The following is a 22,118-nucleotide window of genomic DNA, read 5'->3' as shown; positions in this document are numbered from 1 at the left end:
CTGGACTGCTCTCCCCTCTCTTTTTAAAAAACTACTTAAGTATTACATTTTTTTCTACCTGCAATTTCAGTGGACAGGTTCTTTGGTGGTGCTTCAAGTGTCTGGATTCTGTTTCAGTATCTAGTAATCCCCCAAAGAAGGAAAGTTGTATGGTATCTTGAAAGACTTCCCTTACCCCCTTTCCTGCTATCCTCCCATCCCCCAAGCAATTTTAATTAACTGTTCAGTGACAGATGGTAGAAAAGGCCTTGTTTAAAGTGCTTCTGGTGGGCTGGGTTAGGGGTGAGTGGTTTGTACAGATCCTGTTGTAGAAGGACCTGGCTTTTCCCTTCCCCCTTCCAGTTGAGCTATAATCCTGTTAGATCTTAAAATGCTACTGATTAATTCCCAGTGCTCTTAGAGGAATACAGTGTTGGGTTTAAAACCCAAGAACCAATTCCCTTGAGCTCTGAATGCCTTCAGCTTTGAGGCCAAGGGAGTACCTTCCAACTTCTCCACCCAGTCTTCACTGAAAAGGAAAGTTAAGCCTTTTAACTTTTCCGTTTGCCTCTCCGCCCCCCCCCAGTCTAGTACGGCTGCCAGTTGCCATGGCAACGGGCTGGGACAGCTGCGCAGTGGCTCCCAGGCAGCTGGGTGGGGGCGGGGGAGCTGCCAGCCCGCCAAGCCCCAGACCTGGGAGGGGAGGCCCCTCCTGTTAGCCCAGAGGGAAAGAAAGAACTGGGGCGATCCGGTAGGTAAAGGAGGGAACCCCCATTCATCTTCTACCTTTGGGGCTCCTCTTCTGCATGAAGGTATAAAGGGAGATTTTTCTCTTTCCACCCTCAAACTGAAGAACACATATGTAAATCCTTGTTTTTGCTCGTGAGGCAGGGGAGGCCATAGCCACAATGCTTAACTGCATGCATCTAACCCGGGGCTGGTTTTAACCCCAGCGCTCTGACCTAAACTGCTCAGCTACCGGAAATTCCAAGGTGAGTGGGGGTGGGGGTGGGGTACTCTCCCTGGAATATGACATTTCCTGTCTCTGGTGAGGTCGGAGGCTGTTTTTATTTTAAATAAATAAGATTTTTTTTCTTGAAGCTTAGGACTCTCTTCTAAATTCATGGAAAAATTATTTTGAAACTCTTGTCTACATTTTCCCCTGCTACCTCCTCTTCCGAATAAAGTACTTCAATAAAAACTTAAGTTTTTTTTACAGGGCAGTAATGGCTACAGACAGTTGTTTGGGTGGGCAGACCTATTGCTAATAGGTTCTGGAGATACGGTTTCCAACTAGATGTTCTTGGAATAATTCCTTAAATTTTGCTAACTTGAAGTAAATTGATAAATGCAACTTTTTATGCTACTTGACTTGAACACAATTCTGAGATTAGTAGTGGCCTTCCCTATTTCTGGGAGTTGTCTTCTAGTCAGGATGGAAATATTTTTAAGAGAGTGCTGAAAAAAATCTTTTAAGATTACAGAAAAATAAAAATGGAGTTCAGCTAAGAAAACAGTTCCTGCTACTCTGTAATCGAGACTGTAGGCACCATTTAACATGGTTAAAGAAGAATTCTTTAAAAGTGATTATGGAAACAACAATGTGGGAATTTTAAAAACTAGATTCTGAGTTGAGTACCCCCTGGTTGTGCATATTTCTGAGGTTAACTCAATTTCCATTTGTGTTGCCTTCAGCTTTCCTTGGGCCTATGAATGGTTCCTCTGTGTTTTGAGGCTTCGTGTTGATGTGAGTTTGGGGCCAGACTTCTTTTTCCTTCTCTTCTTCCTTTGGCCCAAAGTCAACTCCAGTTAAGAGAGGTACCTCCTTAACCATTTGGATTAGTTGAGCCATGAGAATTACTGAACAATCCAGTAACTAATTTTTATTTTTTGGACTAAAAAAAATTTTTTTTCTCCCTGCCTCTCTCCCATCCCAAAATGAAAAAGGAGGCCTAGTGTATCTGAGATGCTAGCCTTGCTTTTGTGAACTGATGGACGCTCTGTAGGGACAAGCTCAGTTTGTTTAAGGGAAAGATATACCACCAAGTCACTGAAGACAGTGGTGAAAGATGCCTGAGCAGGCCTTTTTGTGCTGCTAAGAGACTAGTCAAGATCCTCAGAGCAGAGGAAGGTTACATTTTGGGGCTTTTTTCATTTTTTTTAATCTTTTTTTTAATAAAGATTTTTATTTGAGAGAGCGAGAATGAGAGAGAGAGAGCACATGAGAGGGGGGAGGGTCGGAGGGAGAAGCAGACTCCCCGCCGAGCAGGGAGCCCAATGGGGGACTCGATCCCAGGACTTCAGGATCATGACCTGAGCCGAAGGCAGTCGCCCAACCAACTGAGCCACCCAGGCGCCCTTGGGGCTTTTTTCATTTTTATGAAGAACCTTATTCACCTTATAGGTAAGGTTTTAATTCTGTCAGTGTTCTTTTAACTGGTAGTTTTCTGCATTTCTTTGAGATCCTGGCTTTTTAACGTTCTCAGAAGTACCCAGGAGTAACATACCACACCACTTGTCTTTTGGAATCTGAGATTAGAGGAGTTAGACAGTTGTGTATATAATAATGATTTTGGTCTTGTGAGCTGAAGCAAAAGATGTATTTGGGAAAGTAGGGATTGACCATTTTTTTCTTATATTCTTAGGAACCATCTGTAGAATGCTTCAAGACCCAAGAGAAGAGTACATGGCAACTTTGTGTTATACCCCCTGCATTCCATCAAGAAGAGACATAAGTTTTAACTCCTTGCATGGATTCTGATCATTTTGATCTTCCTCTTTGCAGGAACCGGTGGCCTTAGTCCTTCAGGTGGAACAGCGTGCGACATGGGAAAGAAAACCAAGCGGACAGCTGACAGTTCTTCTTCAGAGGATGAGGAGGAATATGTCGTCGAGAAGGTGCTAGACAGGCGTGTAGTTAAGGGGCAAGTGGAATATCTACTGAAGTGGAAAGGCTTTTCTGAGTAAGTGCCTTCTTTAGGCCTTAGGACTCTACAGAGGTGCACACTTTTGGTTTCCTTCCTCATGAGCCACTGCCATCTTTGTCTTTTTCTCTCCTCACCTGCACTCCTCCTAAGAGTCAGAAGGTGCAGCAATAAACTAAACAGAGTCTCTCTCTTGGAGCTGGTCTTCTAATGATAATGCTTTTGGAGACAGTGTAACGAATTGGTTAGGTGCATAGACGTGGATCCGGATTGCTTAGGTCCAGATTCTTGTTCTTATGAGCTGGGTGACCTTGGTTTAGTTCCTTAATCTTTTTCCTCCTCAATAAAATAGGAATAGGAAATAGTACTTGTCATCGCTTCTCAGCCTTTTGGCTAAGATCAAGTGGAAATAGTACTTGTCATAGAGATGTTGGGTATATGTAGAGTCTGACAGGTAAGCTCAGTGTAAGTATAAACTGTTACTGGGGCACCTGGCTGGCCCAGTTGGTACAGCATGTGACTCTTGAAATCTCGGGTTGTAAGTTAGAGCCCCATGTTGGGTGTAGAGATTACTTAAAAATAAAATCTTGGGGCGCCTGGGTGGCTCAGTCATTAAGCTGCTGCCTTTGGCTCAGGTCATGATCCCAGGGTCCTGGGATCGAGCCCTGCATTGGGCTCCAGCCCTGCATCGGGCTCCCTGCTCTGCGGGAAGCCTGCTTCTCCCTCTCCCACTCCTCCTGCTTGTGTTCCCTCTCTCACTGTGTCTCTCTCTGTCAAATAAATAAAAATCTTTAAAAAAATAAAATCTTCTTTTAAAAAAGTATAAACTGTTACTGTTAATATTTTTTTGGATATAACTAAGCTAAAATATATACATTTAAGCAGAAATCATCCATTCCATAGCCCATAGCTTTCCAAAATGATCCTTGGATCTCAAAAGTGACCTAGGGTGAAGGACTCATCTTAATGAGAAACTTAAATCTGAGGCCACATTTTTTCCCTCCTGATATTTATTTTTTTAATTTCAAATCTACAGCCGAGGCAAAAGAAATTGAGTGAACACTCGGATATACACCATAATCTGTCTGGCTTTTTGTTTTTGTTTTTGTTTTTGTTTTGAAGACCTTTAAAACCCTTTTTTAAAAATCAGTGAGCTTTAAGAATGATACTGAAGTATTGATTAGAATGTTAGGAAGTCATTGGCTTTAGGCTGAAGTGCTAAAGGTGATTATTCTTTTTCCTTGGAATAGATAGAACTAGACACATGGAAGCACAGACGAGGTAGCTTGAAAGGTGTGAAGTATGTGTAATCGTTAGACATTTTGCCTCAGTTTTTTTTTTTTTTTTTTAAGATTTTATTAGAGTTAGCGAGAGCAGGAACACAAGCAGGGGGAGAGGGAGAAGCAGGCCTCCCGCAGAGCAGGGAGCCTGATGTGGAGCTCGATCCCAGGACCCTGGGACCATGACCCAAGCCGAAGGCAGACGCTTAACGACTGAGCCACCCAGGCGCTGCTTGCCTCAGTTTTTGATTAATTCTCTTCTCAGGATGCCTGATAACAAAGAATGGATTTTCCAGAACCCCAATGCACTGGTAGGAACGGGTGTAGGCTTCTTGGAGTGGCTGTGGAATAGAAATATAATGCAAGGCACATGGGTAATTCCACATTTCTGGTGGCCATGTTAAAGAAAAGTGAATTTTAATAATTTATCTAATACAGTATATCAAAGTGTTATTTCAACATTAATATGAAAATTAAGATATTTTACATTATTTTTTTCTTTCATGCTAAGTCTTAAAAATCTCATGTATTTTACATTTTATAGCACATTTCAGTTCACACTAGTCACATTTCAAGTGTTCAGTTAGCCACATGTGGCTAGTAGTTAGCACATTGAACATGCCAGTTTTAAAGTGTAGGACTTAAATGTACTGAAAGGTTCAAATTTTGACAGTACCTTTGGACAAAAGTGAATCAGGAGCCTTTGGAACATACTTAAGGTTATTTCATTACAGAAATTATCGTTTCTCATTGGGAGCACTTTTGGCATTTTAGGTGGGTCAGTGCACGCACTACAGGATGCTTAGCATCCCTAGCACAGAGAGCACTAAATGTGGGTAGCACAGCAATCAGAATATGCCCTCCATATTTCCAAAGAGGAATGATATCACTGCATGCTTTAGAGATAAGAAATTACGAGTTTGAGAGACCTAGAAATAGGAATTAAAATAACATTGAAAGATTTTAAGGGTGTTTTTTGGGCTCTTTTGAATCACCATTGGAAATTGTTCGTCGTTTTGAAGGTACTTGAGACTGTATCTGTATTTGAGTTACTGGTAACTTACATAGATTAAAGAGGGAAAGAAAGTTTGAGGTAGGTAAATTAAAGCACTTGTCCTTACTTTCTCGGAAATGCCCAGGATTTCATTAAAGACAGAGACAAATTTTGCCCTATTATGATTGTCTGGAACTAAGTACCTACTGCTTGTTCGGCAATGGTCAGATTCTTCTACCTCATGTGTTTTCTTTCATTCTCATAACAGCCTTTAGAGGTATTTTCAGTTTACAGATGAGGAAGTTAGCGAAGCTATTTGCCAAAGATAGCGTAACTGGTAAGTGCTGGCACAAGGACCTAGGATCAGATTTCTTTTTTATTTATTTATTAATTTTTTTACAGCTTTTTATTGTTATGTTAATCACCATATATTACATCATTAAGATTTCTTTTTTTTTAAAGATTTTATTTGTTTATTTGACAGAAAGAGAGACAGCGAGAGAGGGAACACAAGCAGGGGGAGTGGGAGAGGAAGAAGCAGGCTTCCCGCTGAGCAGGGAGCCTGATGTGGGGCTCCATCCCAGCACCCTGGGATCATGACCCGAGCCGAAGGCAGACGCTTAATGACTGAGACACCCAGGTGCCCCTAGTATCAGATTTCTTTGGCCCTAATGCCCAGACTCTTTTTAAATTAGACCATGCTATCTTTTGGGTGAAAATTGGTTGTTGTAGAAGCAGCAATACCAATATGGTAGGAAAAGAGATAATCCCGTTATAGGACTGGCTTTCCTTGCTACCAGTAGAGATTCGCTCCTCTCCCTCCATGTCTGCTTGCTTGTGTTACAGTATTGGCACACCTCTCACTTTTTGTGTCTTTAATATCTTCTGGGATAGAAAACCGTATGGTTTGTGGATTTGGGGGAAAGTTACTGTATGAGGTTTTTTGTTTTTTTGTCTTTTGCCGAAAGAAGAGCTATGAAGGAGAGGCTTTTCTAGTTTTAGCTCAAATGATTTTGAAATAAATCTTGTTTCATTCTCAAGCTCTTTTTGCAGAAAGTTTTAAATCTAGAGTAAATATCAGTTTTTTCCATTATTCTGCTTATTTGAGTCTAGGTATTATGGCATGTGTTCAAACCATGCCCATCTTAAAGATACCTTATTTAAAAACCAAAATAAAATATTTAAAATGGATAGTACATACATTAAATAATTTTTTCTCAAGTCAGTGAAAGGATTGTAGAAACTGTTTCTATGATATATTTTCAGATGTACTTTAATATAAACTAGTCCTTACTATTTAACCAACACAACCTTTGCCCCTGGCTAGGAGTGAAGAGGATGCCTGGTTTGGTTTTTCCATGGAGGTATATTTCATGCTTTGATTCCATAAGCTTATGATGTAGTTGGTAGTTTGTTTTTCCAAAACCCATGCCAGGAGTAGAGAACAACTTTGTGAATAATAACTGTTTGTTTTCCTCATAATAGGACTCCCTTGATTCAAGTTTAATTAGGCTCAATTATTCAGTTTGGGTTTTTTTATTAATATAAAAATGTATTTTGACTACCTAGTAACAGTAGACTTGAATCTACAGCATTGAATTAATGTACTCCAAATCCCACTTCTGAGTCTTCTCCTTACTGTTTGCCAGTATTCTGATGATTTAAGCCCTTAGACCTTTTTTCATAACAATTACTTCCAATCTTCCCATAATTTATTGACATTTCTTCAGAATATAAGTAACATGTTTAAGATAACTGGGGATGCATGCTTTGTTACATTATTCTCTCAGGATTTGATTAGATGATTATATATATGGAATCACATTATTTTATAAAGCAGAATTCATATTTTGAGTTTTTGTTTTTTTTTAAGATTTTATTTATTTATTTGAGAGAGTATGAGAGAGAGAGAAAGCACATGAGGGGGGGGAGGGTCAGAGGGAGAAGCAGACTCCCTGCTGAGCAGGGAGCCCGATGCGGGACTTGATCCTTGGACTCCAGGATCATGACCTGAGCCGAAGGCAGTCGCTTAACCAACTGAGCCACCCAGGCGCCCTATTTTGAATTTTAAAAAACTTTATTGAGGTATAATTTACATACCATAAAATTCATTCATTGAAAGTATACAGTTTAATGAATTTTAGTAAATTCGTAGAGTTGTCAGCTATTACCACACTCCAGTTTTAGAATATTTCCATAATTTCCCCAGATTCCCTGGAGCTCATTTGTAGTTAATCCCAGTCCTACGTTTTTGTCTCTAAAGTGTGTCTTTCCTACGTTTGATTTAAATGGAATCAGACAATATATAGTCTTTTGCATCTGGTTTCTTAGCATATTATTTTTGAGGTTCTTCCATGTTGTGGCATGTATTAATTAGTATTGTGTTCCTTTTGTTGCTGAATAGTATTCTGTATAGATATATCACATTTATTCATCCATTCACAAGTTGATGGACATTTGAATTGTTTTCTGTCCTTGGTTGTTAAAATGCTGCTGTAAGTAATTGTATGCAAGTTTCTTTGTGGATATATTTTTTCATTTCTCTTGGCTAGAATCCTAGGATCAAATTTGTTATCTCTTTTAAGTGTAGGGTTTTTCTTTTGCCTACTTGTTTTCTTTAAAAGAAAGCGCTGGATTTTTTTCCCCCTCATTCTTTTCCCTTTTTTTTTTTTTTTTCCATTCTTTGTGCCCAGGGAGCACAATACTTGGGAACCCGAGAAAAATTTGGATTGCCCTGAGCTAATTTCTGAGTTTATGAAAAAGTATAAGAAGATGAAGGAGGGTGAAAATAACAAACCCAGGGAGAAGTCAGAAAGTAACAAGAGGAAATCGAATTTCTCGAACAATGCTGATGATATCAAATCCAAAAAAAAGAGAGAGGTAAGCTTCTTTACCCCCTTTTCCCACAAACAATTGTTTTGCCTCTTGCCGTACCCCTCCTACCCTGCAAGCGGTATTTTGGTGGTTTCAGTTCTAAGGATGGCCTGCAAGGTAAATTGTTGAACAAAAGAGCTTCCAAAGAGGTATGTTGATTAACTACAGCGCCCCCTCCTGGCTGCGTGGGAAATGTACTATATATTACACTGAATTGTATTAAAGTGGGAAATTAAGTCCCTGTAAAACAGGCAGCTCCCTGTCTTCTCCATAAATAGGCAGCTAAGTTATCTTAGCAAGGGAGGGACTTGGTGACGTTTTTTAAGGATAGAAAAGGGCTTTAAAATGTTTACTACTTCTTTTTTCCTTTTGTTTCAAAGAGCACTTATTTTCAAACTTACATTCTTTTTTAAATTGATGTGAAATTCACATAACATAAAATTAACCGTTTTATTTTTACTTTTTATTTTTTTAAAGATAGATTTATTTGAGAGAGCGCGCGCCTGCGTGTTGTTGGGGAGGGGCAGAGGGAGAGGGGAGAGAGAGTCACAGCTCTTTGTTCCCCTGAAACAGAGCCCAACGTGGGGCTTGATCTCAGGACCCTGAGATCACGACCCAAGTGGAAACCAAGAGTGGGACGCTCAACTGACTGTGCCACCGAGGCACCCCACAATTAACCATTTTAAAGTGTATGTTCAGTGGCATGTGTATTCTTTGATTTTATTATTTCTACATATTCCAAATAAATTTTCATCTTCTTTTTGAATCTTTTTATTGTTCAGTTTGAAAAGTATGCTTATGAAATTTTGGTTTGATGTAGTTGCTTTAATTCTACTGATCTTTAGTTCTCAAGTAACTAGCATAAACACTGCTCTTGCCTCTCTTTTTTCATCTGTATCTTTTCCATCTGTGTACTCACACAGACACACACGCTACTCCCCCCCCCGCCCAGCTTCCATTCCTTTCATTTATTTCAAGGTTATGAAGCCTTTTGTGGTGAAGGATGTATCATACCCTTAACGTTTAATAAAATAAAAGCATAAGTCCACTTCTGAATCTTCTAGCATCACAGCCATAAGCATCTCTATTTATTTTCATTCTACTTGATATCCACCTTTCTGGAACATTAGTTCTCAGTCCTGGCTGCACATTAGAGTCATCAGGGTGGGGTGGGGGCTTTAAAAAAAAAGACCCTTTTCCCAAGATACACCCCAGACTAGTTAAATTCAGATTTCTGTGGGTTAGACCCTAGGCGTCAGTATTTTAAAAGACTGAGACAAGTGATTTTCTCAAATGGGAGATCAGTGTTCCAAAAAGAATTGAAATAAGAGTGAGAGATTGGAGGCTACAAGTGAAAGTGGACTCTAGGTTTGTGTCTGTCTCCTTATTTGTTTCCCTGATTAATTTTAATTTTTAACAACCTTATTTTTAAAACCACTCTATTCTGGTGAGGTGTGTTTATCATTATGATATAGTTTACTGATAAGGAATTTGAGAATGCCTTCCCTTCTCTAAGGAGCTAAGACTTGGTTCTTTCTTTTTTTTTAGTCCTTTGTATTCTGGCTTTTGTCATTTGATTGATTTTCTAACTTAAGAGACCAAAAACAACACAGCAGAAGACTTGTGACTAGCCATTTGTGACATACAGTGTGTATTTCCCCAACCTAAGGTTTCTGTCCTTTCGAAAAGGAGTAGTCTGGCTTTAGACCTGCTGGCCAACATAGAGAGTTTCGTTCCTACGCCAGGTTCTGATGCTGCTGACCTTGAAAACAACCCCCACACGTCCCTTGTAATGTTCATCTGGGGCCCCTGGCAGCATTCTCAGCCATGCTGGCGGCTGTCAGGTAGGTAGCCGGGAAGATAGGTGATTGTATGTTTTAAAGGTACAGGAGGGGATTGCGTTTCTTTCTTTAGACCACTGCAGAAGAAATTTGTTAGTTGGCATTATGCCTGATTTAAGATTACTGCCTGTGTGATGATTTTAGCATTTTCCTCGCCTCGGCTCCTTTTCAGCAGCTTGAACATTTTTCTTCCTTTCCCTCTCTATGTGGCAAACTGTTTTCAGCCGCCAGCTATGATTTACGACTCAGTTCTTGTGCCAGCGTTCCAGCTGTGAGCAGCTGTGTGCACATCTGGGAACCTCCTCTCCTTAAGCGCCCCCAAAAGAGGCTGTGTTTTTGAGTCAGTATCTCCCCTGATCCGTGCATGGAATTTCCTTCCCAGTGTGGGTTCTGGTATCTTTGGGGACCACCTGGATCCTGAATACTTTGTATCTCTCAGAAAAAAGCAGGGTGAATGTCAGATCAAAGAGATTTTATTATGAAAATCAGACATCAGAGATTTAGTTCATTTGGGCAGTCTTACTAAATCTTTTTTATGTTGCCACTAGATAAGTTTGCATTATGTTCCATAATAAGGTCTTTAAAATTACCTGGTTTGTCTAAAATGTCACTGTTTTGCTCTCATCAGTGCCATCACACCCGAATCGGACTTTGTGGTCCTGTCTCAATGGCATGGTTGCATTTGACCAAGTTTGAATAATCTCCAAGAAAAGTACCAGTTTGTTTTAAGTCACTGTCCAGTTCTGTTCTCTAATTTGCTAACAACTCATCCACATCAGGAGGGGTTAGGCACAGACCAGGGCCTCTTCTCCCAAGTGTGTGGGTATTGCAGTACATGAGCTCTGAAAGAAATTTGCTGTTTTATGGTACTGCCTTGAATCATTCTTACCTCTGTTCTTTCATCAATATAGACGACTGTGTGAAAGAAGTATTAAACATATTGGTCAAGGTTAAGGTAAATTAAATGTCTAAAAAAAGTTAGGATTGGTATATTTGAAGTTTGTAAAATGAAAAAGGGTTTAGTTTGGGTAAGCATGGACTTGTTTATCATCTTGGAAGAAACAATTTAGGGGTAGTCAATTCATAATATCAAGGAGATTAGATTAGAGGGTTAGATGAGTGTTTAGATGATGCCTCCAGAATATCTTAAGGGCTATGGAAGAGTTTTAGGGGCCGCTCCTCATCCTTGAAGGAGTACTGGAAGAACAACTGCATCTTCTTACAAAAATATTTCTTGGCGTCACTGTCACTGGCTGGCCCAGTATTGTATTTCTTAAGTTCTAAGAATCTCTGAATTGGTGACAAATATGGACTTAGATGGTGCTTTGTTGAACTGAGAAACTGGGTTTTTTTTACTCTTCTCTAAGCTGTAACCTTTCTTTATTTTCTATTTATAGCAGAGCAATGATATCGCTCGGGGCTTTGAGAGAGGACTGGAACCAGAAAAGATCATTGGGGCGACAGATTCCTGTGGCGATTTAATGTTCCTAATGAAATGGTGAGAGAGATTGGGCCTCACTGTACAGTTGTGTTTCTTTGCCAGTGGCTTGAATTTGTATGGAAGATAGGGAAGATGGAGTATTCCCCAACTAAGAATTTTGATTGGCAAGGATCTTTGGCTGATATCACCTGTTAGTATTAATGGAAATTAGGGTTGGGAGTGGATTTAAGACATTCTCAAGCTTTGGTATTAAGCCAAATTATTTTAGCACCAATACCTAAGGTAGCTTTGAGGTAGGATACATATAGACATGACCTAACCATTTATTTACACAGTTCTGAATCATTTACCATCAGGCCACGAGCCTGTGGCCATGAGAAAGGACTTGAGTGAGGCTTTCTTCCATCACTGAGGATCAAAACAACTGAATAATCTCAACAAAAAGCATTAAGACTAATACTAGCAAAGTGTAAGTTACTTCATTCGGTGGAGGGGGTGTCTCTTAGAGGAAAGTGTAGTTACTTCCCTCAGTTTGGTTTCTTAAAGACAGGGTGATTTATGGTGTGGCCCTCACTACCTCTCTGTTTCCAAGTGTTCTGGGCTTGTGATTTAAGTTTGGTCTCTAAATAGAGGCTTCGTGCTGCATTGCCACTGAGGAAGCTAATTTACCTTAAAGTTGTAGAATCAAAAGGTTTAATATTTTATCTGATCGAAATTTTGCTGGTAAATTACCCAGAAGCCTGGATTTGAAGAATCATTATACTGTGTCAGAAGTAAGGAGCTGTATTGACTGCTTTTCCCACTCAGCCATATGTGTTACTTATAATTTACATTCATATATTAACTAGCTTTTTTTTCCCACCACAGTCCAAATTTGAGTGTCTGATCTGAGCTGTGTATTTTCCCCTCCTCTCCTCACCCATTATACCTCTATGAATTAGACATCTCAGTTTTCTAGAAAAGGAGGTAGTTGTCTTTGCTCACATCTCAGTGGAATTTTAATTTAAAATATTTTTTTTTCTCGATTTGGAATACTGGTTAAGGGACTTGATAGATTTTTTTGTTATATATGGTAGTAGAGCGTTTGTAACTTGGGTAATTGAAATTTGCAGCTAATTCCTACATTTCGTTTTAGTGACTAGATTTTACATTCTCTCTTATTCTCCTGTATGTGAGTACTGTTGTGGACTTAAGTTTCTGTTTACTTATTATTCCAAACCATTGTTTTTACCAAAAGGATAATAAGTGTTTAAAAGGCCACAAGATGAGGAAGGTTAAGACCCTTCCACTCAGATGATCCAGAAGCTGGATTGATCATTCTGTGCATAATCAATAGAACTGATTGTAGGTTTGATTGTGTTCACTCAATACATAGAAATCAAAATTATAGGAGCAAAATTTATATAACTTCATTTTCAGCCTTTTGATTAAGCCTGCTGTGTTTTCCATCTAAGTTCTAGCTGAAGACTTCTGCTTCTGTCTGATGTAGTAGTTAAATGATACTCACTGATAATTTATTTACTTGAATTTCTCCTTGAAAATATTGAGGTGTTAGGGTCCTTCTCACCTTCAAATCAAGATGGAGAAGAAATCAAGTCAGTTAAATCCATATAACAATATAAACCTTGGTTTAGATAGATTCTCTCTCACTCTTACTTCCTCTCCTTCTAAGTCTCATATTCTTTCTCTCCAGGAAAGACACAGATGAAGCAGACCTGGTTCTTGCAAAAGAAGCTAATGTAAAATGTCCACAGATTGTGATAGCATTTTATGAAGAGAGACTGACGTGGCACGCATATCCTGAAGATGCGGAAAACAAAGAGAAAGAAACAGCAAAGAGCTAAAGGAGGGGGTGGTCTCTGTCATTTCTCTTTGTATATAATACATTCACCTCCCTGCCTCCTCTCCCTTCTGCCCACCCCCTTCTATCCTAAACACATCCATAAAAAATGTGCTTATCACTGTGCTCCACAGGAGAAATGTTGGTATTGGTTCTCTTGTAACATAACTGATGGTCTGATTCATGATAAGTGTCTCTCTGTGAAGACCAGGCATTTACATACTGTGTAATTCCCACAGTTTTTTCCTTTGCCCTGATCTCTTCCTTCTGCTCCCCTGCGACCTCAAGATGCGTTTTAACTTTTTAATCACCTTAGAGTCTTGATCTTTTCAGGGTTGGTTGCTTTTTAGATTGGGGGATTTTGTTATAATGATGATGAATTTTGGTTTCTTGCTTTGGTTCTTAGAACATGTTGATGACCAGCTAGCTTTTGTTTTGAGATGTTGGGATAGAAAAGATGTTCCCATCTTTTTAAAAAGCCAATAGCAACTGCCTACCTGTTGGGGTTTTCCCAACCTCATTCAGCTCTACCCAGTAGAATACAGGGTTCCTGGTGTGGTCTTCTGGGCCACCCTCTGTTGTTCATCCCCACTCATCCTCCCAGAATAGCTCCATTCCTTGGAGGACTTGAAATGTTACACTCAGATTTGTCAAGGCACTCTTAGCCCCAGGACTTTTGGCCTTGTTTCTTAGCAATTCCTGATTCTGCTTCTGCAAGGTGGTGTAGTCTGTCATAAAATGACAAGATTATGAACTGTGGAGATTTTTAGCTATTCGTACATGAGGATGATGGGGTAGGATACAGTTGTCTTTATGATCACCTATGGTATATATGTATTTTTTCCTTCCATCCCTCACATTTGGACTATATATTTATGTAGGTGTGAGTGACTGCCTGGTGCTTGCTTGTGCCAAGGTGCTAGGCACCCTCCAGCCCTGCCAGCTTTTGTGGCCTCCCAAAGCATTCCTGGTACCAAAGAGGCTTCAGACCTGACCCTCACTTCTCAGTGGACCCAAGTTTCCCCTCCATGCCATTATTTTCTGTGGGGAATTCTTGGAGGGGAGCCATCGGCCACAGTATCAATTTTAAATATTCATAGCGTTTATAGTCATAAATTTCCTGCTTTGTTGACTCCTGGATTTGCCACCAAGAGTCCCCAAGGTATTACTACTCTTCCCCTTTTCTACCCTCAAACTCTTCGTTGTATTTCATTTTTAAAAATAGGATTCTGTGGAAGACTTATCACCTCAGAGTGACAGGCCTTGGCATTAGCATGTTGACACAACCTTCTGTCCCTATTCAGAATATTTCCCTTTTGGCTTCCTCCGGCTTTGCCGTTATATTGAGAGATGATTGTCTGATCTTATCCTTCCATCCTTGTCCCCCCAAGAAATGCCCTACTTCTCTTTAGCCATTTCCTTTTAGTTGGGGGGGGGTGACTAGAGAATCAAGACTAAAAGTAAGGCAATAGCAGGGTTATGAGCATCCGTGTCCCAGTCCAAAGCTGAGGAATTAAGAATAAATGCTTGAAATAGCCTTAACTCTAGAGTTCACCAGCCATTGAGGTTGTTTTTATAGTTGCTTTTGATTTTTAAGACATACAGCTTTCTGGCCAGGAGCAGTCAGCCATTTCTAGATTATTCAGAGTAATCAGGGGAATGGATAGATTGCTGCAGTCCACAGATGAGCTGAATAATATGCAAATCATATACCCATTCATAGCATTTGTTACCATTGCTTTCCTGCTCAGCTGCTGATTGAATTCTGTGTGCTTGTATAAATTATGTCAAAAATTATACTGCACAGTTGAGAAGACAGCTGTTGCTGCAGTGACATGACAGACTGGAACAATGAAGCTCTTGGTTTAAGTCATCCAGGAAAATCCTTCTGAATGGTAATGTGATTGGGTGAGAACTCCTAACCCGTACCTCAAGTGGGTAGGAGTTTTTAATCTCCATCTTTCTTTACTCTGAAAGAATTCAAGGCCTAGATCAAGTGGTAGATAATTGATGGTTAGTACTTAATCTGATGGGCATCTGAAAGAAAAAATGGATGTCATAAAAGTAGCCAAGGATATAATTAGGGTAGACAAGAATAAGACAAAAGTAGGCCAGAGCCCCTGAGGTGGTGAGCTGGGCCTGTTGATCTGCAGGTGGAGAAAATGACAGCTTATCCATGGAGCCCGTGTGTGTCTCCCAGGAGCAGTGGGCACGTAAACTATAGTGACTATTTTCCAGACCAAGATCAACATGTGGACAAAGAACACAGCAATTAGTTGCTGCTGAGATTGGTCCTGAGAAAGCTGGGGCACGTGTTTGGTGTGGTTATAGGTGATATTTAAGACATTCCATCAAAACCTGATTCTCTTTTAGCAAAGGAAGTACCATCTACTCATCAGCTCTGTAATACCTTACTCTTCACTCCATCTTTTCTGTTCACAGTTTATTGAATCATGGTCTTGTACTGAATGCTGCTGCCAGAACATTCGTTTTCTCCCTGCCTACCCACAGCTGCTTCAGTCGGAATGTAGGGAGCCAGAGCCCGGTTCTGGCTTCAGCCCTCAGCAGAAAGGAAACCAGATGCCTGCCTTGTGTTTCTGGCTTTGTTAGTTCTGAACAGCTATCCTGGCCCTTGCAGAATTGTGACCTCAAATGGAGACCTGTCTTCATGGGGCTTTCTCCTCAGAAGAGTTAGTAGCCATGGGCTACGCACTCCTAAACATCTAGGTCTCTGGTGCTCAAAGCATATTTTTCCTGTATTTACTTAGTCTTCTTTCAAAACCTCTTTCTAATGCTGAATTTCTTCTAGTTATCAGCATTCAAGGATCTCCCTTTGGAGGTAGCAGAGTCTTGCCCAGCAGAGTTTACTAGTAGGTCAGTGTAGCTGCTCTTCTGGGCCCTGCACTGGGCCAGTGCCCTCATGTTAGGATTAGCTGTTAGGAACATCAGCCCTGATGGAAGCACCCATTTTTAACCTGGAGAGAAGAGAACCATGTCATTTTTCCTCCCGCAGTCCAGTTTTTGTCTGCGCAAGGGAGCATTTGAGCCTGTGGTGTTCCTTAATCAAGTCTAGGTGGTCCTTGACTGTCCCCCAGCCATATCTGTGTACTGCTCTTTGTTGGTGATGAAAGGTTAGTCCTGTTCCGTAGCTTGGGCAGTTACGTTATTCTTAACTCTCTTCATTCCTGTTCTGTAGCTACCCTGCAGTCCATTTTCCTTCTCTCCAGGTCAGATCCTAGGGCTTTTTGGAAGGTACTTGGGATTTTCATGCGATTTTTGTTGGATCTGTGTTTAGTCCAGGTCACCTCAGGTACAGTGAGGGGTCACAGGGACCTAGCTTGTGTCTGGGCTGGAGAGCAATTGTCTTTGCCCTTAGGGTTTAAATGCAAGGGCCTAAAATACTGCTTTCCAATGACATGAGAACACCAGGCAGGGTTAGGTCATTAGATTTGAAATGTGGAGGTTGTTGCTCACAAATGAGATCAAAGGGAAAGCTCATTTTGCATCCATGATTCCATCCTTTTGGTTTAAGGTTTTTAGATTAAAAATTATAGTGTGGAAGTCTGTACCTTTGTAATTAGACTGCCAAGCAAGCATACCTGTGGCAAGGTGGAGAAGAGGAATGGTTTGAATCCAGTATATTCTAGTTTCATGCTGGCTTTATGGCTAATCATAAAAGTTACATTCTCAAAAACAGAGATGTTACCAGCCTTGCACCCAGGAGTATATGATATGCTCAGAATTCAATGTCCCCATCCAATTAATAGTGTGTGGATTTGTATTGAGCTGTCCATATTCTGGCCACCTTAGTGTTCATCAACATTCATTTTATTCCACAAGCACTTTTTTGGCCTTGGGGGTACAAAGTTCAAGAAGATACAGTCCCTGACCACAAAGAACTTTCATTCTGATGTGGGATGAACTGACTGTTAATAGTTCAGTGAAATAAATGCTACAAATGGGTACACATTTTTTATTTGGGGACAGTAGGAGGGTGACAGTTCATAGGGGGATAGACCTGGACCTTGGATGAACTGAGCTAACTAGCTATAGATGGACTATATAACAAGGGCTTGTTTTATTCCAGCAAATAAGGATAACTGAAGGTTGGTTAGCAGTGCTGTTGCTGAGAGAAAATAACAGGTGAGTGGGGATTGAGAGCCCCTCATTTTGATCCCTGTTATGGGCTCTTTGCCAAAGTATTTAATGATCTAGTTAATCCTTGCCTGTGGAAAGTATTATCTATGTTGCAGATCCAGTTCTGTGGTGTTACATTATTGTGGGTTCTGTAACATTTATTCCTCATGGGCATTGTATCAGAGTTGCTCACACGTTTTTGTTTCTCATCCTTTTGGAAGAATTAACGTGAGGTTGGCTTTAAGCCTAAAACAAGGACATACTTTTCAATGACAAGGGATTTGCTAAAGGCTTAGGGGCATAGCTCTTAACTCATGAGCATCTATTCTGTGCAGTGTAGTTTTATTCAACACTGCAAGGTGGTGATTTCTAAGCAGATGTGTGTCAATTATGTGGAAACCTCTCCGGGAAGTGCACATACCCTGGCATTTCAGATTTGATCAATCTGGGGAAGTCTAGAGTGAGGCCTAGCCCTGCTAAGAAACAGTCTGACTTGAAGAAGTTTCTTAATTCTGAACTGTGTAACCATAAGAAAAAGATACTTTTCTCTCTCTGGATCATTGAGAGTTGACTAACTTTGGAAGTGAGAATTCCCAGGAATGAAGAGTAACTGTTCTGGAAGATTAAAATGTGAAGGTTCTTTGGATAGCTTCATAAAAACAATTCTAATTTCTTTGTGCTTACGCTGGATTTCTTGAATTTTAAACTACCTCATCTTGTCTTTTTAGAGTTACTTCAGCTTGTCCTTGCCACTATAACATCATGCTTGACTTTGGTTGTTTTCTGACATGGAATTTTTTCTATGCCTTGACAGCATGTTCTTTTGCCTTTTCATCCTGATCCTCATTTCATCATCTCATATTGTTCTTCTGTCAGAGAAATATTTTAAAATAGTTTAAAATCTTGGCTTATGGGAAGAAAGTGATCCTTCAGTGCTGTTTGTCTCTGGGATCAGTAAGAGTTAAAACAAGGTGGTGGGAGGAGGGGACAGAACCTGCACTGGAGGCAGCTGAGGAGGGAAGAGCCATTAATTAAGACAATTTCAAAGTCAACTGATTGTGATCATTAATGTCACAATAGATCAAAACCTAATTATCACAGCCTAGGTAAGGGCCATCAGTATTAATCGGAAAATCTAATAGGAAACTATTATCAAGAAATTAGGCTAAATTGAATGCAATGAACTTTTTATCTTGCCGTTCTGTTTGTGTGTGTGTGTGTGTGTGTGTGAGAGAGAGAGAGATGTCCCCTGGCATTGGCAGGTGTGACCCTCACAGTTGATCTAGGTGCCAGTAGCCAGTTCATCACACTTTCTGAGGAATTCCAACAGATTGAACCTGAACTGTCATTGTCATTTTAATGTCTTGAACATTATCATCACCTGGACTTTTCCAGTGTGACCAGCAATCAATGAAAAAAGGTTAATATTTAGGTCTTGGGATGGTTGGTCCTGCCTGGAATGAGCGTATCCCTGGTGGACATTATACTGTGTGTGTTGGCAAATCATTCTTTGAGCTTCAGATGTATGTAGAGTCCTGCTGCTCTGGCTCTTTTGAGGGGGTACAGAGGAAAAGAGGGGCTTCCTGCCTGGAGATTCTTCAAGGAGACCCGAGAAGATAAGAATTTAATTGTGTCACAGAGCTTTTAAAGCTCAAGTCAGTGTTTTGCAGTTTCCAGTAGCTTTAGGATTTAATTCTAAGCTAGGGCTAACTGTGGATTTAGTATTTTTTCCCCTAGTTTTAGGATAAGGATCATAATGATTACTACCAGAATCCAGTTGTAACTTTGGGGGGTGGGGGGGAGAAGGTGTTTTTTCTTTTACGCTTTGATCCAAGAGTTATGCCCCTGTTGGGATATTAAAGAATATTACAAGAGTCTTACAACTAGTTCTAGGGAACACTTCATCCCCTCTCTCTGAATGGAAGACTAGGGGTCACCATTTATATCCTTAATCTCGAGAGCCATTTATGAAGATCTTGCCAACTCCTGGAGTTGGGCTGGTGCAGAAAGTTTGGAAAGATGCTGCCTTGTGGGCATTGAGGGGAGGGACAGGCAGCAGCAGGAGGGTGTCTGGTGGCCGGATCCCGCTGCCTGGCTTTGCCTGGAGAGAGTGCTGTAGCCACTGCTGTTGCTAGCCTTGCGCGCCTCCCCCGACCTTGCAGCTCAGAGCACTACCAAGACCACCGCTGGGGACAAGGTTCTTGCTCGAATGAGGTCTTGTTCTTGGATTTTAGGATTTAGGAATAGGGGTTACTCAGTATAGAACTTTGGAAAATCAGTGTGACTTACTCCCTCACCTCTTAATGGTGAAGTGAGTATTTCTTTACAAAAGAATTCATGCCCTGAATGCTTAAAATGTAATTTTATTTGCAAAACATCAGTTAACACATGATTTTCAGAAGCAGTCTGTGTCTCCAAGGTTCCTCACGTTATGCCAGATAAGTAATAGGCCCTCTGTTAATACTTGTGGGTTGGTTGAGTTCATCTAGTTTGCAGAGTGAAGTGTACCTGCTGACTTCCTTTTGCTTGCACATGCAGTCTAAGAAGTAAGATGCCCTAGGGAGTGAAACAAGAATTGAGTGGATGCTGACTATGTGTGCCAACCTCCTCAACTGATTCATAATGGCTGACCTTGGGCAAGTCACTCCTTTCAATGCCTCAGTTCCCCATCTGTCAAATGGGGTTAATGATACTGACCTACCTCACAGGGGTGTTGTGAGGCATTGTAAATCAAAGTTGGTAGAATACTTTAGGGTCCTCAATGGAGGATGCCTTGAGCCGAAGTCTAAAGTCTAGACCTGACCTAGGCTTTAGTCCTCACTGAGCTGTCCCAAGGTTTGGAACTACTAGTGACCTCGGCAAGTTCTCTGCCCCCCACCCCTCATCAAAGCTGCTAGTTCAGGTGTTGACAGTGTTTTTGTGAATGTTGGAGTCTTAATAGTCCAGACATAGGATGTTCTGGGGGAAGGCACTTAGTATTTTCTATGTCTTGCATCCACAAAGAGAGGCTGTTTCAGACCCAAGAGCATTGGATTAGGGAACTATGAGGCAGGGATGCTACTGCTTGTTTCTCTCTGCGGGTTGGGAATTAAGGCCCCATTCCCCATGGGATTGGAACAGACTTCAGCTGTCTCAGGAGCAAAGGAACACAGTGGGCTTAATTTATATCGTTGGTTTTATCGAGTTCCCCCCACCACCCCGAACTGAGTCACTGCACCCCTTGCCTCCCCATAGGAATCAGCTGGTTCAATAAACATAACCACTTTCTCCATCCCCTACCAGAAAAGAGCCACTTTGGGAAATTTTTTTCTAGAGATAGGTTTAACACTCTTAAAGCTTCATCCAACTTAACTGTACTCATTTGTCATCTTCTCAGTGTCCATAGTCTGAACTTGACTTTGACCTGTTTTTCCTCTGGTTTGGGAAAAGTTTGGACACTATTTCTATTTGCCCAGATGTGGGCTCAGCCAGCTCCTCTTCCCAACAGGGCTCTTTTTCCTTTCCCTCTCCTTGGCCCTAGACGTGTAACCCATGGAAAAGCACAAGGTCCTGGCCCCTTGCTGCGGTCACATTACCGGTTCTCCGTGCTTTGTGGACTTGCTCTGTTCCCCCAGCTCTGGCGGCACCTGGTAGTTCTGTGGAGTTCTGGAGGATGGAGAGAGCACAGTCTGACCTCCTGCCAAGTAGCCAGGAGTTGATTTACCCATGGCCCAGCAGCCTTGCCACCCTTTCCCACAGGATGGGATGTGAGAGACTCTGAGAGGCTGGGCTTCTTTCCGCACTCTGTTCCATCCTGAGTAGCAAAACACATCACGCTTGGTAGCCAGATTTCTAAGTGGAAAAATGGGAAATTGAATTCTCTATGGACCTTTTTGGTTTGTGGGGGAGTTTTGGTTGTGTTCCTTGGTTTTAGTTCAGCCAAACATGTCGGCTTTTCATTTTTTTATTTTTTTAGGATAAGTGATATATATATATGTTCGCCTTTTAAATGTAAATGTTTAAAAGTAGGCAATTTATGTGTTTCCACAACTGACATTGATGCAGACCTCATTCTCTCCCCCTCTTCCACCCTCCTCTTTTCCCTCTTTTCATACTCTTGTATTGGTTCTAATAAATGGTTGCTTTTCAAATACGGATCCTGAGTGGTGGTTTGAAGATCTGGGTCTGACACCCTTCCTTAATTTGGTCCCTGGAATGTCAGCCAGTTGTCAACACATGCCTTTCTGGAAGAGCAGCGAGACTTCCAGAACAAGGGCTGTCTTTTTTTGTGTGTGAAGATTTTATTTATTTGACAGAGACAAAGTGAGAGAGGGAACACAAGCAGGGGGAGTGGGAGAGGGAGAAGCAGGCCTCCCGCCAAGCAGGGAGCCTGATGTGGGGCTCGATCCCAGGACCTTGGGATCATGACCTGAGCTGAAGGCAGATGCTTAACGACTAAGCCACCCCGGCGCCCCAACAAGGGCTTTCTTCTAACAGTTGCTGGTCTCTGACTTGCCACAGGGTGGCGCAAGCCTGAGAGTAAGAGACCGTGTATCCCATTCCTACCCTATTCCCTTAACCTGTTCAGACTGCCTTCCTGGTCTCTGCACTCCTCTCTGCTGCCAGTGGCTCAGAGAATAAATATTAGCCTTCAGCAACCAAGGGACCTCAGAAGAGTCAGCTCCCTGGTTATTAGAATTTGTGGAAAACTGCATTGACAATCTAAGGCTTGAAAATCCCAGTATATGTGAGCTTGCAAATACAGCTATTTTATTATCTTTTCTGATTTGCTTCTCAAATACCAAAGAAACTATTTCTCTGATGACCTG

At 41.1% G+C, this 22,118-nt stretch overlaps 1 protein-coding gene across 3 annotated transcripts in view; it reads left to right on the top strand.

Annotated features, from left to right (window-relative positions):
* CBX5 (chromobox 5) overlaps positions 1 to 21,440 on the top strand; it is a 36,540-nt gene extending 15,100 nt beyond the window's left edge. For 2 of the 3 annotated variants that reach the window (XM_028125494.2, XM_028125496.2), the window contains exons 2-5: positions 2,765 to 2,942; positions 7,871 to 8,057; positions 11,290 to 11,390; positions 13,027 to 21,440. In XM_028125494.2, the coding sequence (XP_027981295.1) occupies positions 2,806 to 2,942; positions 7,871 to 8,057; positions 11,290 to 11,390; positions 13,027 to 13,177 (576 nt within the window). In that variant the 5' untranslated portion in view covers positions 2,765 to 2,805 and the 3' untranslated portion in view covers positions 13,178 to 21,440. Of the gene's footprint in view, positions 1 to 663; positions 731 to 2,764; positions 2,943 to 7,870; positions 8,058 to 11,289; positions 11,391 to 13,026 lie in introns of those variants that run through there. The other variant, XM_028125495.2, reaches the window with a different exon arrangement.
* Positions 21,441 to 22,118: the final 678 nt, after the last annotated feature.

This window comes from Eumetopias jubatus, unplaced genomic scaffold (genome assembly GCF_037043125.1).
Source record: "Eumetopias jubatus isolate StellerSeaLion01/CBP00866 unplaced genomic scaffold, mEumJub1_p1.0 scaffold_8, whole genome shotgun sequence".
NCBI classification, from domain to species: Eukaryota; Metazoa; Chordata; class Mammalia; order Carnivora; family Otariidae; genus Eumetopias; species Eumetopias jubatus.
This window is presented reverse-complemented; position numbering and strand designations above follow the sequence as displayed.